General features: G+C 39.1%; 1 protein-coding gene across 1 annotated transcript; it reads right to left on the reverse strand.

Moving 5' to 3' along the window:
• Positions 1-548: 548 nt before the first annotated feature.
• Positions 549-8,788, reverse strand: LOC133766894 (cytochrome c, testis-specific). The gene is made up of 2 exons (XM_062200719.1): positions 8,620-8,788; positions 549-697 (listed from the first exon to the last, which is right to left on the reverse strand). Exons 1-2 carry the CDS (start codon positions 8,786-8,788, stop codon positions 549-551), a joined length of 318 nt encoding a protein of 105 aa, XP_062056703.1.
• Positions 8,789-16,169: the final 7,381 nt, after the last annotated feature.

Below are 16,169 nucleotides of genomic sequence, written 5' to 3' on the forward strand. Positions count from 1 at the left end.
TGGTTTTATTATATATCACTCAAAATCAATAACTCACTCTTTTTCCCAAAAATATTCTCAAGATAAAGTCAACTACTTAACTTCATTTTCTTTACTTTTTTCCCCTAAAGTTACTTTAAATATTGCTTACAGTAAAAGCAAAACAAATAACTAAGCACAGCTGAATGAAAACTAAAGCTAATGTCTTTTAGATTTGTATTTAAATTACAGAGAAATAACTATGTGGAAACTATCTCCATCATCAATATCAGTTGCTAGGCTTATAAAATATTTTGTGTGTGTTATGACTACAGAAGCACAATAGATTTGTTTCCTTCCCTCTCCTATTCCATCTTGATCTCTCCGCATCCTTAGTGAGCAAACACACGTTCACAGTGGAGTGCATGTGATCAGCACTAAACACATCAACTACATCAACCTTTATTTTAAAGCTTTATATTTACTATACGCTGATCAAGAAAGATCAAATATGACTTTTTAAAAGACTCAATATTTAAAATTGGAAAATTCTGGCTTATAACTTCTATTTTTGAAGCTGCAATAGCATTTCATGAAGACGTGGCCTGTTTCAAATATTGAATAAGATCTTCTCTCTCAGTCTTCTTTTTAAGACCAGCAAAGACCATTTTAGTTCCAGGGATATATTTCTTTGGGTTCTCCAAATATTCCATCAGAGTATCTTCTCCCCAGACAATACCTATAAAGGTGAAAATATGCTTTCAGTTTGTGTAATGACATTGGTAGGGCTAACTTTCTGATGTGATCCAAATATGTGAATAACACTGCCTTTGCACTCAATAGCAAGGTAATTATAATACACCTAAGCAGCACTTCAGCTTCCTAGAATCACAGATAGTTTCTAATAGAAAAGATCCTGGAGATCACTTAACCCAAGTAGATGACAAGTTGATAACCCAGAGAAAGGAAAGTAATTGCCGTAATATGACAAAACTACTTTAGAGTCAAGAATTTATGACTACTCTCAATTTTCACATTCGTTCTACCAAACACATCAAGTGCCTCTGCCCAGGTTTCTATGAAAATCTATAATTTCATAAATACAGGTTTAAGATGACAGAGAAAGGTTGTTTATTTCTCCTTTCCATAACTAGTCAAAAAGAATATGGACAAAGAGAAACAAAAATGCTAGCTCCACTTTTCATTAAACTCTTTTTAAAAAATGATTTATTTATATATTAGAAAGGCAGAGTTACAAAGAGGCAGAGGCAGAGAGAGAGAGACAGAAAGAGATCTTCCATCTGCTGGTTCATTCCCCAGATGACCACAATGGCCAGGACTGAGCCAGGCCAAAGCCAGGAGGCAGGAGCTTCTTCTGGGTCTCCCACATGGGGGCAGGGGCCCAAGCGCTTGGGCCATCCACTGCTGCTTTTCCAGGCACAATGGAAGGGAAATGGATCAGAAGTGGAGCAGCTGAGACTCAAACTGGCACCTATATGAGATACTAGAGCTACAGGCAGTGGCTTAACCCACTACACCACAACACAAGCCCTGTAAAACTCTTGAAGAAGCACCTATAACCGTAAATTTTATACTATTGGATAACCAACAAAGACATGAAACCTGGACCAAAATGAGAGGATACTTATACCAATGATCTCAAGAGAAGAAGAGAAAAAAAATTTCCAAAGTATGCACATATGCTGAAGTTTACTCATAATAGTTTATTAAATTCAAAAAGAACAGGACACATGGATGCAAGGGCCCAGGCACTTGGGCCATCCTCTGCTGCTTTCCTATGCACATTAGCAGGATTATAATTGGTTCAGCCAGGACTCAAACTGGCATCCATTTGGGACACTGGCATCACAGGAGGCGGCTTTACCCACTAAGCTACAACACTAGCCCCGTGAGTGTCTCCTTGAATTCAGAATCACACTATGCCGCCAAAGCAAGGACTAAAGAACAAAAAACAGGCCAGCGCCACAACTCACTAGGCTAATCCTCCACATGCGGCGCTGGCACACCAGGTTCTAGTTCCAGTTAGGGTGCCGGATTCTGTCCCAGTTGCTACTCTTCCAGTCCAGCTCTCTGCTGTGGCCCGGGAAGGCAGTGGAGGATGGTCCAAGTCCTTGGGCCCTGCACCCACATGGGAGACCAGGAGGGGGCACCTGGCTCTGGCTTCAGATCGGCACAGTGTGCCAGCTGCAGTGCGCTGGCCCTGGCGGCCATTTCGGGGGTGAACCAACAGAAAGGAAGACCTTTCTCTTTGTCTTTCTCTCTCACTGTCTAACTCTGCCTGGAAGAAGAAAGAAGGAAGGAGGAAGGAGGAAGGATAAGAAGAAGAAGAAGAAGAAAACACAAATATGCCATCTTTGAAAGAACTCCAACTGGTTACAGGACAGAAGAGAAACTGCAGAGACTGCATAAACCTAGGGCTTCCAGTCTTTGCAAGCTGCAGTAAAGAGTCAACTGATACCCCAAACAAAACATAACTGGAATTGTCAGACTCACCCTTACTATCCTTCTACAAATAACTAGTCCAAGAAGAATTTTCCTCATCAAAAGATGAATAATAATCAAAAGGAATCAGCACAAGAGTACTGAAAATAAATGTATACAACACACACATACTCACCACACACAAACACACAGCAGAAAGGAATAAAAAGAACAAAAGTTAAATGAAAACTATGCATCAAAAATTATGTACATTAGGCAGATAAACATCATGAACATACTTCCATGGATTCAAAAATAATCTTTATAGTTCAAGGACTCACTGCAGTTAGAAGGCTCAAGTAGAAACTGATAAAACAAAAATATATAAATTACAGCAAAAAGAACACATGTTGCTGATGGACCAATCAGGATTCAAAATATTAATTTAAAAAGATAGAAAGAAGAATGAATTTAAAATAATAATTCCACCTCTAAGATCAAAGCGGGAACAATATTCAAAGGAAATTCACAATCCACATAACTGCTGACCCAAGTAAAATTTTTTTTTTAATTTTTTATTTTTTGACAGGCAGAGTGGACAGTGAGAGAGAGACAGAGAGAAAGGTCTTCCTTTTGCCATTGGTTCACCCTCCAATGGCCGCCGCGGTAGCGCGCTGCAGCCGGGGCACCGCGCTGATCTGATGGCAGGAGGCAGGTGCTTCTCCTGGTCTCCCATGGGGTGCAGGGCCCAAGGATTTGGGCCATCCTCCACTGCACTCCCGGGCCATAGCAGAGAGCTGGCCTGGAAGAGGGGCAACTGGGACAGGATCGGTGCCCCGACCGGGACTAGAACCCGGTGTGCCAGCGCCGCAAGGCGGAGGATTAGCCTAGTGAGCCGCGGCACCGGCCGACCCAAGTAAAATTTTTAAAAACAAATTAAATAGAAGAAAATAATTAAAACACGGAATTAAGGAAAACTTTCAAAAATAAAAAGCTTGAATCCAACTAGAAGAACACAACGTGTTCTAGAATATACTGAAAGATTTCAACAGGTGCCTAGACATAACCAAACAAAGTTACTAAATTTCAACAAGAATTTTATTGAGACTCAGGGGAAAAGAATAAAATAAGAATAAAACCAAGTAACTCATACAGGATAACCATCAGGCTGGTTACATATTTCTCCAAACCATAAGTTAACATGAAGCATACAATATACTGAGAATTTTGTCTCCCCAAAATTTTATGCCCAACCAAACTGCCATTGAAATGTAATTAAAATCCTCAGATGTTTTCAAATATCCAAGAACTGAGATAACATTCTTCCAAGGGATTTTTTCTTGGTATAATTAGTATCATATAATCATCTATAAACCAAAAGATGAAGACACTTAAAAATTGGGAATACCCATTGATGCCGTTTAAATGTAGAACAAATGTTGAAACAACTGTGGTATAATTATGGTCATGTGGACTGTAATAGTATAAATCATATCAGAGTATAAGGAGCTAGGAGACAGTGTGAAAAAATGGGAAACATAAACACTTTGATTTTCTAACCCCTCATGGTGGAGAATAAACAGATGTTGCTTAAAGTAGATAAATAACAGAAGCACATATTTATACTTGAAGTATAAATATGGATACTGAGATTACAGACTTTACCAAAATTATTCAATAAAGAGAGAGGACTAGGGAAAGTTTGGGAAAAATGAATATACATATTTTCCTGATCATTTGTACTGGGAATTTTGAATTTTTGCATAATGAACATGAACTTCAAAATACTTTAGTTACTGACACATTTGTAATTCAGTGCATCCTACTGCATGCATTAACAAGATTAGACACAACAAAGACTAATTACTAATAAGTTTGTTTAGCTAATATGCTACCCCATGATTTGATTTCTTTAAAGTCTCAAGAAAACTTGGGTTTGAATCCTAGTTCTGTCACTTATTAGCATACAACTCTGGAAAAATCATAAATTAATTCAAACAATTTGTTTCAAAAACTTGCTTCAATTATTACTGCCCAAAAATGCAATGGCACTTCAATGCACTATATAAGTACTATTTTCACTTTCCACTTAATGATGTTTTAAAAACACAATGTAGATGAGTCAACCTCACTAACTGTTAGGGAAATACATATTAAAACCACAGGAGATGCTACATCATATATATTAGGAAGGCCACTATCAAAAGATCAGAAAATAAGAAGTGTTGGCAATGATGTGGAGAAAATGGAACTCTTGTACATTGCTGGTGGGAACATAAAATGGTACAGCCACTGTGGAAAATGGCATGGCTGTTCCTCAAAAAGTTATTCATACAATTATAGGATTCCATGATTCCACTTCTGAATATATATCCAAAGGAAATAAAAATACAACTGAGATTTGTACACTCAAGTTCATAGTAGCATTATTCACAACAGCCAAGAGGTGGAAGCAACCTGAGTCTCCACTGATGAATAAGGAAAATGTGCTTCTAACCATATACACGTGAATATTTTTCAGTGATAAAGGAGATGGAAATTCTGACACAATACAACATGGATGAACCTTGAAGTCATTACACTAAACTAATCTAGTAACAAGTGGAAAAATACTGTCAGATTCCACTTATATCAGATAACTAAAGTAGTAAAATTTACAAAGACAAAAAGAATGATGGTTATCGATGTCTGTTTAATTGGTACAGGTTTCAATTTGAAAGAAACAAAAAAAATTCTGTAGATGAACAGATGTAAAGCAATTAGAATGTGCTTAATGCCACAGAATTATATGTTTCAAATGATTGAAGTGGAAAATTTAATGGTATGAGTATAGGGAGTGAACCAGAGGAAAGAAGCTCTCTTGTCTCTGTATCTCTCTCTTGTTCTCTAATGTATTTTTTTAAAAAGTCTAACTGACTCTTTTCAGTAGTCTGTGAACTGAAAATCCTATGGCACTGCAAGTTTGGCACAAACTGCTCATTGTAGGTACAGACTCCACAGTCCCCTAAAAGATCACTCTCACTTCAGATGCCAGCTTCAAGTTCAGGCCGCTCAAACCGCTGACCAGGAATATTTGGCAGTTCCCATAATCTCTTCAAACTTAATAATTCCCCAAAACAACCCACCAACTTAAAAAACCACTCTACTTAGCAGTTATAGTTTAATGATAAAAGATACAAATCCGGACCAGCTAGATCCCGAACCACAGGAAGAGGTCTGGCAGGATCTCAAACACAAGAGTTTTGTCTTGTCTTCATTTATCTGAAAGGCAGAGTGACAGGGAGAGATCTTCCACCACTGGTTCACTCCCTAAATGTCCATAACAGCTAGGACTGGACCAGGCCAAAACCAGGTCTCTGCCACATGAGTGGTAGGGACCCAAGTACTTGAGCATAACCTGTTGCTTCTCAGTTGGAGTACTAGCAGGATGCTGGATTAGAAGTGAAGGCAGGACTCAATCTCAGGCATCCCAAGCAGCAGCTTTAATCTACTGTACCACAACAACCACTCCAGAATTTTAAACTGGGATTTCATCACTTGAGCAAGACTAACTGACCCACTGGCTCCATGACTGGACTTAGTCTCTAGCCCCCATTCTGACACCTGGAGGTTGGACTAACATCACCAAACTCGAAGTCCTAATTCTCTAATCACATGGTTGCTCTTTCAAGCAAGGTCAGCCCCAATCCTGATGTATCTAGGAGCTCATCATGAGTCATCTTATTATAACCTCACGTCCTATGCCAGGTGCCAACTATGATAACAAAGACAATCCTGTCATCTGGAAAATTACAACGTTTCAGAGGTTCCTTCCAGAAACTCACAACAAAGAACAAATGGTTACATAACACCTATTACCCAGCATTCTTACACATCCCAAATACAACAATATTGTGTTAATAATAAGTATACTGATATTTTTTTTTGACAGGCAGAGTGGACAGTGAGAGAGAGAGAGAGAGAGAGAGAGAAAGGTTTTCCTTTTTCCGTTGGTTCACACCCCAATGGCTGCTGTGGCCGGCATGCTGCGGCCGGTGCACCGCGCTGATCCGAAGCCAGGAGCCAGATGCTTCTCCTGGTCTCCCATGCGGGTGCAGGGCCCATGCACTTGGGCCATCCTCCACTGCACTCCTGGGCCACAGCAGAGAGCTGGATTGGGAGAGGAGCAACAGGGACAGAATCCGGTGCCCCGACCAGGACTAGAACCGGTGTGCCGGCGCCGCAGGCAGAGGATTAGCCTATTGAGCCATGGCACCGGCCAGTATACTGATATTTTTAAAGATGCCAAAATATTCCTGACATAAAGATTACATTTTATTTTATTTACCTTTTTTTATTTATTTTATTTTATTTGTAAAAGGCTGAGACAGAAAGACAGAGATCTCTCATCTGTTAGTTCACTCCCCAAATGTGCACAACAGATGGGGCTGGGCCAGGCCAAAGCCAGGACCAGGAACTCAATCCCATGTGGGTGGCAGGAGCACAATCACTGAAGCCATCACCACTGCTTCCCAGGGTGACATTAACAGGAAGCTAGCACCTAGAGCGTATCCAGGACTTGAACACACACACCTGGATATGGGAGCATCCCAAGCAGGTGGGTGTCCCAAGCAGGGTGTCTAATGCAGCACCATGATTGTCTTTATCTACTTACAGTATGGGTATTTTATCAATTACCTATGGATTTGTTTTATATCTATAACACCCTTTTATATGGTTGTCTCACAAATACAGATATGTTGAGCTGCTAACCCCCATTAGCTCAGAATGTGGGTATGTTTGAAAATAGGTCACTGTAGCTGTGATTAGTTAAGCTGAAATGAGGTCACACTGGAAATAAGATGGGTCCTTAATCCAAAGTGGCTAGCATCCTTATTAAAAATAGCCATCTGAAGCCAGAGACACCCAGGGAACATGTGATGACAAAGAGACTGGAAGTATGCAGCTGCATGTCACTACCTGAAATTCAACTATTAAAGAGAATGAAGTGCTAACATATGAGCCTTGAACATGCTGGGGATGGTGCTGTGGCTCAGGTTAGTCCTCTGCCTGTGGCTCCAGCATCCCATACGGGCACCGGTTCTAGTCCCAGCTGCTCCTCTTCCGATCCAGCTCTCTGCTATGGCCTGGGAAAGCAGTAGAAGATGGCCCAAGCTTTTGGGCTCCTGCACCCACGTGGGAGACCAGGAAAAATCTCCTAGCTCCTAGCTTCAGATCTGCCCAGCTCTACCCATTGCACCCATCTGGGAAGTGAACCAGCGATAGAAGACTTTTGTCTCTGTCTCTTCCCTCTCACTGTAACTTTTCCTCCCAAATAAACAAATAAAATCATTAAAAAAAAAAGAAAGATCACACTAAGTGAAAGAATCCAGACACAAAAAATTCATATATTATCTGACTCCTTTTATATAAATTATCCAATAGGAAAATCCAAAGAGATAGAAAGTAGATCAGTGGTTGCCAGTGAATGGGAATAAGAGAAAATAGGAGAGATTACTTAATGAGTGCAGATGCTCTGGAGTTATAAAAACAAAAAGTTCTGAAACTAAGAAGGACTCATTATAGAATATTGTGAATGCACTAAATGTTACTGAATGTATGCTATAAAATGGCTCATTGTATGTTACATAGATTTCACTTCAATAAAAATAAATTAAAAATAGTAGTGATCTGAAATTCTAGCCTATATAATACGCTAAGCCACAAAAAAAATTCAAGAGAATTGTACCGTTGTTTAAGAAAATCTGATACAGCAATCCAGTTAAATAAACACACAAAGACACACACCCACATCCAGGAGTAACAAATTGCTTCTCAAAGATATACTCTTTCCTAACCATTTTTAATCTCAATCCTAAAATGCTTTCTCACTTTAATTACTGTTGTATCCTTTCCACCTAGAAAAAATCAATCACAATTACTATTATACCATTAAAATATTCAATTTTTTAAAAAACTAGCTCACAGTTTTTAAGATTACGCACTGAATAAAATAAAATATCCCACATAGGCACGAACCTATGCCACATATGATTTTTAATTCTTCTGATCAAAAGGATGTTGCTATTATAAAGCAGGTATTATAATACAAATCATTATTTCATATAAACATAGGGGTCCATTTTTAAGGCTGCAAGTTAGTAAATTATAATGCTATATCATGTGCTTTCTTCTTTGCTACAAAGTCTGTGGTTCTCTCCCACAACTATTGGTTTTTACCTTTGTTTTTGTTTGCATCAGAATAAGAGAATCCTTGTGCTTGTCCTGTTTTTCGGCCAAAGAGACCCCAGAGATTTGGACCAGTCTTGTGTTTTCCACCTTTTTCTACTGTGTGGCACTGAGCACATTTCTGAATAAAGATCTTCTTGCCTGTTTCAGCATCTCCCATTTTGCTCTGCAGAGGAACCTTAAACCACAGACCAAAGAAAATATCAGATTTGCAAAGCTGAAAAAAAAAGGAATTGTATCACTTTGGCTGAACTGACTGCTAATGATATTAAACAAAAATGTACTAAAATATACATACTTTAATGCCATTTAATGTGTGTTCTATGTCTACATATTACAGAATCTAATTTTATAAAAACTTACTCATCTCATTTACCAGGCTTATTCTAAATACCTAACCATAGCTACTTCAGACACTGGTATTGGTGTAAATCTGGTTTTACTTCAGACTTCACACAATTATGTTAATTTATACAGGTCAATCATGTGCTTTTTCTTTTCACTTCCAAACAGTACATGTAAAAAAAAAAATGATGTGAAGCATAGAGATATGATTTTGCATTCTCTTATTTAAAAGAAAAGAGCAAGCTGGAAAAGAGCTTAAATGTGACATTTATTATGACAACTTATATATATACTATAATAATAGAATTGTAAACTTCAAAATCATAGAGAAAACAATGAAACACTGCAACATATGTAACATAACTCTTCATTTACTTTACACACTCAGTTGCAAACAAATCTACCAGACCAGGCCAAACATTATCAGAAAGCAATCAGAAATAACATTACCGAGTTCTGTTTGAATTGATGTATTTAGTGCTAACACAGTGGAAAATAAACTGTTAGGCAGGGAAGAGCTTATGATACAGTAACAAAAAGATACAAGAGATTCTGTATAAAGGTATTTGCCTAAACCTGCCAAAAATTCCATTACATCAATAAATAAGTGCCTCCCCCACCTAAAATAATGTAAGAAATAACTAAAAAATTATACTTTGAAATAGTAACGAATGGTTTCCTGTTCTGTGATGAATGAATGCATGGAAGATGAGGATTAGGATGGATTTGAACACAGTGAATTACTATCACAAAAACTACAAAAATACCTTTACCAGTACAGTCTTAAACACTTAGAAAATGTTCATGTTATTTTCTGAATTTGAAAACTACAGTATTGTTTAAAGTTATCTATTACTCAGAGAAAAGCTAGTACTTTACTAACAACAACCTGCAAAACTAGTATCTTCCTAATTTCTTTAACTCTGCATGAAAATCTATTAACAGTGTCAATGATCCACATAATGGGAAGATTGTAGTTTTCCTTGGGCAGTTTTGAAAACAACTAAGCTATTAATATTTTAGGTTTGAAAAAAAGTGAAATAAGAAAAAATATCCAGGGCCAGCACTGTGGCATAGCAGGTAAAGCCACCGCCTGCAGGATCGGCATCTCATATGATCGCTGGTTCAAGTCCCAGTTCAAGTCCCAGCTCTGCTCCCTTCCGATCCAGCTCTCTGCTATGGCTGGGGAAAGCAGTAGAAGATGGCCCAAGTCCTTGGGCCCCTGCACCCACATGGGAGACCTGGAAGAAGCTCTTGGCTCCTGGCTTTGGATTAGCGCAGCTACAGCCATTGTAGCCAATTGGGGAGTGAACCAGTGGAGGGAAGACCTCTCTCCCTCTCTCTTTCTCTCTGTAACTCTCACTTTCAAATAAATAAATAAATCTTAAAAAAATTTCAAGAGAAGACTACTTTAACATTACAAATAACACTCAAAATACTGCATGCAATGTTTACATGTATCTATTCTATTAATTATCTGAATAGGCTCAGAACTCAGCGAGGCTTTGAGAAGGGGTTATAAAGAGGAAAATTTCTACCACAAATGCAAATTATGGTTTTTAGCAAAATATAGTGACTATAACCATAAAGTTTGTATCATACAAAAACAAAATATCATGTAAGTACTAACTAGAGAATCTGTATTTACGATTTTTTATATAGAGAAAAAAGACCAAATTGATTTTCATACCCACTAAATGTTATTCATAATTCAGGAAACCAGACACTAAAAATGAAAAAGAAAAACAGAAACACAAACTCCTTACTCATATATACAGATCACTTGTAAAAATTTTTCCATTACCATTGTTCAAACAACCAGCACTGCTTACAATTAAAATGTTTATCATTGCCATCTTTAATCACTGAATCCTGCCAATGTAAATACCAATGACTCTCTTCCAAGTACATTAAAACCGAAGGGAAGGAGTTGAATATCAAGGAATATCCTGAGAAGATAAGAATTTCAAAGAAACTAATTTTGTCCTTTAGTCATTTGGCATTCTACCAGTATTAAGAAGAAATATCTCACTGAAATAGCCAAGATGTGACATTTAGAATGGGAATGACTGCTCATCCAAGAATGAAGTAATCCCAAGACTACACAGAGTAAGAATAGTCTTTACTGATTCTTACCAAACAGAGTAAGAATAAATATTTGTATGTGCTTACCATGTGTAGAGCATACACTAAGTCCTTTATATATTAACTAATTTAATCCTCACAAGAGTCCTGTATGATAGATACTATTCATTCCTCTTATCGCTACACAAAAGATAAAGAGAATTGTTTGAGATCACAACCTGGTAGGCAGCAGAGAGAGGCAGTGAAAGGGGGGAGGTGAAGCAATATAAAAATCTGTAGTTACCCACTGAAGAATCATCTAGGCCACCCTGTATTGAACACAATAGCTGACGCACTGCAGATTTAATTTTTTTTCCCAACTGAGAGTGCTTAAAGAGGACTAGCTGAAATACTTTTTAATGCTGGTTTACACCATTTGCATATTGTAGTGTAAGAAGACAATGAAGGCACTAATAAAATTTCCAACGTTTACGAAGTCCACATAATTGAAGTGATGAAGGAGGGGAGGGAGCTCACTGGAGTATTTCAAGGATGAATGCTGAACAGACTTTAAAAAAGGTTAAGCGGGGTTCTGCCTGTTGTCCTGGAAAGAATCCTCAATCGGGGGACAGTCGTAGCCATGTGACCCTGAGGGAATCCCCTCACGTCTGTGAACCCCCAAAGGTAGCAACGGCCACTGCAACTGAGGCCCCAGGCTGGAACCGCGAATCCAGCTTTCGAAACTGCGCTTCACGAGGCCGCCTCCACGTCAAGTGTGCGAGCAAGGCTCACACGTCAGAGAGGCTCTTCACAAAAAAGTCTCCTGTTACAGGTGGGGGCTGCGTGACCCTACTACACAGGGGCTGGAGTGAGACTCCTTAAAAATGGGCGGTTGGATCCTCCTCTCCAGGGAGACCCAGGCCCAAACTGCGCTGTTAGGACCGCATGGCTGCTCAGCCCAGGCTCTCCCAGCCAGTCCCGCACCTACCACAGGGCCAGTAGCTCTGCTCTCCTCCTCCCCTGTGCCGCGGCCAGGCGGGAGGCCGCGCCCCGAGTTCGATGGTGGTGGTTCTGCAGCAGGGCCTCGATGACACTCGCAGGTCTGGTCAGCCATGTGCTTCCGGTGGACACGGAAATGCCGGGCTCCACCCACGCTGCTGATTGGACCCCAGGTCTCGCGGGACTTCAACTCTCACAGAGGCGGAAAGCCTTGGAGCCGCGGGCCAAGTCTTAACGTGACCAGTGAGTGTACTTGGAGCATAGCATCGGCGTAGCCCCTCGAAACCGGCTTATTATGCTTGTTTGCTTCTACCTAACCAAAGAATTAAATTATCTATGTATATTCCCAGTGTTACAAGGTCTCCCTTGAAATGGGAACTCCATGGTTTTTTGTTTTTTGGTTTTTGTTTTTTTTTTGTTTGTTTTTTTGGTTTTTTGGTTTTTTTTGTTGTTGTTTGTTTTTTGTTTTTAATCCAAGATTATTTGGTCACAGCGATCAAATCATGTAAAAATAAAATGAGTGCTTAGGCTAGACAAGGACTGTGGCAAGCAGCTTGGAAATACAAGCACTGAATCCTGCAGCCCCGATTTTCCTTGATTTACAACTGGCCTGGGCAGGATGTAAAGTGCAATAAAGTTATTATACATGAACTACATAGAAATATAGTAAGTAGGAACTGACAGTGCTAATGACAGAAAAGCAGAATAGAACAGGACTAGAAACTGCAAGAAGGGATTGTGACAAAGCGAAGGAAATAGGGAGGGAAGGACTGAGAAAGCTACAAGGAAGAGGGTGTCCAAGGCAGAGAGGTGAGAACGTGAAGTTGTAGTTATGTGGGTCGGGAAAGCAGCTTATCTGGTTACCTGAGCAAGAAGTGGGTGGCACGGCAGAAAAATAGGGATATTAAAATAATTTTCCCAAACAACTAAGGTACCTAGGAATGCAGTAATTAAGTAGGAAGTTTACCCAATATTCTTGATCCCTAGAGCAGTGCTGCCCACCTGATCTTTCTGCTGTGTTGGAAATGTCCTGTGTGGGTGCTGTTCACTAGCTGAAAATTGGTTCTGAGGACAGGAAACACGATTTATTCAGCTGAGAACTGAATTTTTAATTATGTTAATTGTAATTCGTTTTAATTTTTGTTATTTTTTAAGAAGAGTTTATTTATTTATTTAAGAGGTAGCGTTATAGACAGTGAGAGGGAGAGACAGAGAGAAAGGATACTGGTTCACTCCCCAAATAGCTACAAAGGGCAGAGCTGGGCCCATCCAAAGCCAGGAGCCAGAAGCTTCCTCTGGGTCTCCCATGCCCAGGTGCAGGGACCCAATCGCTTGGGCCATCTTCCACTGCTTTCCCAGATCATAGCAAAGAACTGGCCGATCCAGCTGGGACTTGAACCGGCCCCATATGGGATGCTGGAACTGCAGGTGGAAGATTAACCTAGTGCGTCACAGCCAATTTTTGTTTTCTTTAATAGCTATAACCACTAAAGGATGCCTATGAATTCTGGCCTGAGATCTATACGTTTAAATAATGTGTGTCATCTAATAGAAACAGAAAGATCAGTTTTATTGTGGAAAAAAATCGAGTGTTAAATACTATTCTCAAATTCAAAGGAAAGCATTCAAACTCAAGAAGAAAGAAATAACCATTTCTTGAGTGTGTGGGCCAGGCTAGGTGATTGCATACATTATCAGTACCAGTAGCCTTACAGATGGGACAAAGTGAGGCTCTCCATATTCACATAGAACAATCTGGGGGCCGACACTGTGGTGTAGCCGGTAAGGCTGCCGCCTGCAGTGCCAGCATCCCATATGGGCGCCAGTTCAAGTCCCGGCTACTCCACTTTCGATACAGCTCTCTGCTATGGCCTGAAAAAGCAGTAGAAGATGGCCCAAGTCCTTGGGTCCCTACACCCATGTGGGAGACCCAGAAGAAGCTCCTAGCTCCTGGCTTCAGATCGATGCAGCTCTGGCTGTTGTGGCTACCAGGGGAGTGAACCAGAAGATGGAAGACTTCTCTCTGTCTCTTTCTCTAACTCTGCCTTTCAAATAAATATATAATTTTTAAAAATAAATAAATAAAAGAAAAATGAATAATCTGAAGGTTACTAACTGATCACCAAAAAATACTGGTAGTAAAATCTATAGAAAGTTTGCAAAAAGGGCAAAATGTTTTTAGTTCATTGACTATAATACATGGAAAGTAGTATCACCAACCAGCCAAATAAACCTCATTATATTTACATCATAGTTTGAGACTGAAGTCTTTTAACACAAAAATTTGTAAATACTTTATCATTTTTTATTTAAAATTTTAATTAACATGTAATACTTGTATACTTCTTGCTTTTAAAAATTCATGAGATTTTAGGGAAAAATTTCAAAAGACAACCAAATTTCATGTGAAATAAACATAAATGTCATTCCAATAATCATGCATTGAAAACGATTGTACAACTGTACATTGTGTTTTAAAGCTTGGAAATTTTTAATCTGCAAAAGTCCAGCACATCTTTAATATGTCTAATTGATAAACTTTCTTTCAAACTCAGCTATTTCAGAGGTTTTGCTTACATATAATTCATGTTGCACGATTTTTTAACATCCCAATTCTGTCATAATTGAGTGAGAAAATGTTCAAAAATTGTGGTAATGCTTACACAACCCTGTGAGCATACTAAAAGCCAGTTAACTGAACAACTGAAAATGGCTGAATTGTATTATCTAGGAATTATATCTAAATAAATTGGTCTAAAGTAAGTCACATAGAGAAAAAATATATTTATTAGATTTGATTAATTTATAAGTAAACTTATTTTCCTTGAATACATAGTTTTTCACATTTGAGTAATAAAGAAATTCTGCTTCTAGAATTTCCCAATATTTCTTTTTTATTTTGTTTTACTCATTGTTTAATCATTTCATTAAGAAAAGCATTAATTATTCTGAATATCAGCCTACAATTCTCCAGACATTCATTGCCCAGTGTTTTTGAAAATTATACATTTTCCACTAGATGGCAGTGGTGTGCAAATAGCATTGCTTACAACCTTTGCACTTCCTCACATCAGTAAAATTAGTACATAATTATATTATTTTCCATTACCTTGACTGGTTCAGCTAGGATAAAGAGTAATGGACAGTTAAGACAAGATACTTCCTAGACTTGCCGAGCCCCAGAGGCAATGAAGCCCTTATGTTACAGGTATAAAATGTAATACAAGGAGAAATTTTAACATCTTACTAGTGCTAAATCCAGGGTGACAACTTAGCTACCACACATGACTATACATTTTTAAGGGTGGGAGAGTGGGTACCATAGTCATAGGGAACAAGGAAACCAATCCTTATTGTGTTACCTAAATACCCCTAAAGTATTAGCTCCATATAAATTATCTCACATCATCATAACCATATAAGTCTAAACTACTAAATGCAATGAGGGTAAGAAACTTTTGTGTACTACTACATCCCTTGAGCATAGCACAGTGTCCAACACACAGGATTTGTGTATTAATGAATGGGTTACACAAATATTTGTGTATTAATGAATGGGTTAATTAATTAAGTTTGCATTCTATATTTACAAGTAAAATTTTCTCAGGGTCGGAGGAGCTCTCTGAGGATAGGAATCATTTCTGTTCCCTGCTATATATCTAACTCCTGGCACATGGTTGATGTACAATAAATATTCATCAGTTTAACTTCACAGCAACCTAGGTCTTAGCAGCCTGGACTAGGACATTCAAGGAAATCACTCCCAGTCTACTTTCTTTTTTTTTTTTTTAAGACTTTCTTTATTTATTTGAAAGAGTAACACAGAGAGAGGAGAGGCAGAGAGAGAGAGAGAGAGAGAGAGAGAGGTCTTCCATCCAATGGTTCACTCCCCAATTGACTGCAACAGCCGGAGCTGCGCCGATCCGAAGCCAGGAGCCAGGAGCTTCCTCTGGATCTCCCACACGGGTGCAGGGGCCCAAGGACTTGGGCCATCTTCTACTGCTTTCCCAGGCCACAGCAGAGAGCTGGATCGGAAGTGGAGCAGCCAGGTCTCGAACCGGCGCCCACATGGGATGCTGGTGCTTCAGGCTAGGGCGTTAACCCGCTGTGCCACAGCACCAGCCCTTCCCAGT

Source organism: Lepus europaeus, chromosome 1, assembly GCF_033115175.1.
Source record: "Lepus europaeus isolate LE1 chromosome 1, mLepTim1.pri, whole genome shotgun sequence".
NCBI lineage: Eukaryota > Metazoa > Chordata > Mammalia > Lagomorpha > Leporidae > Lepus > Lepus europaeus.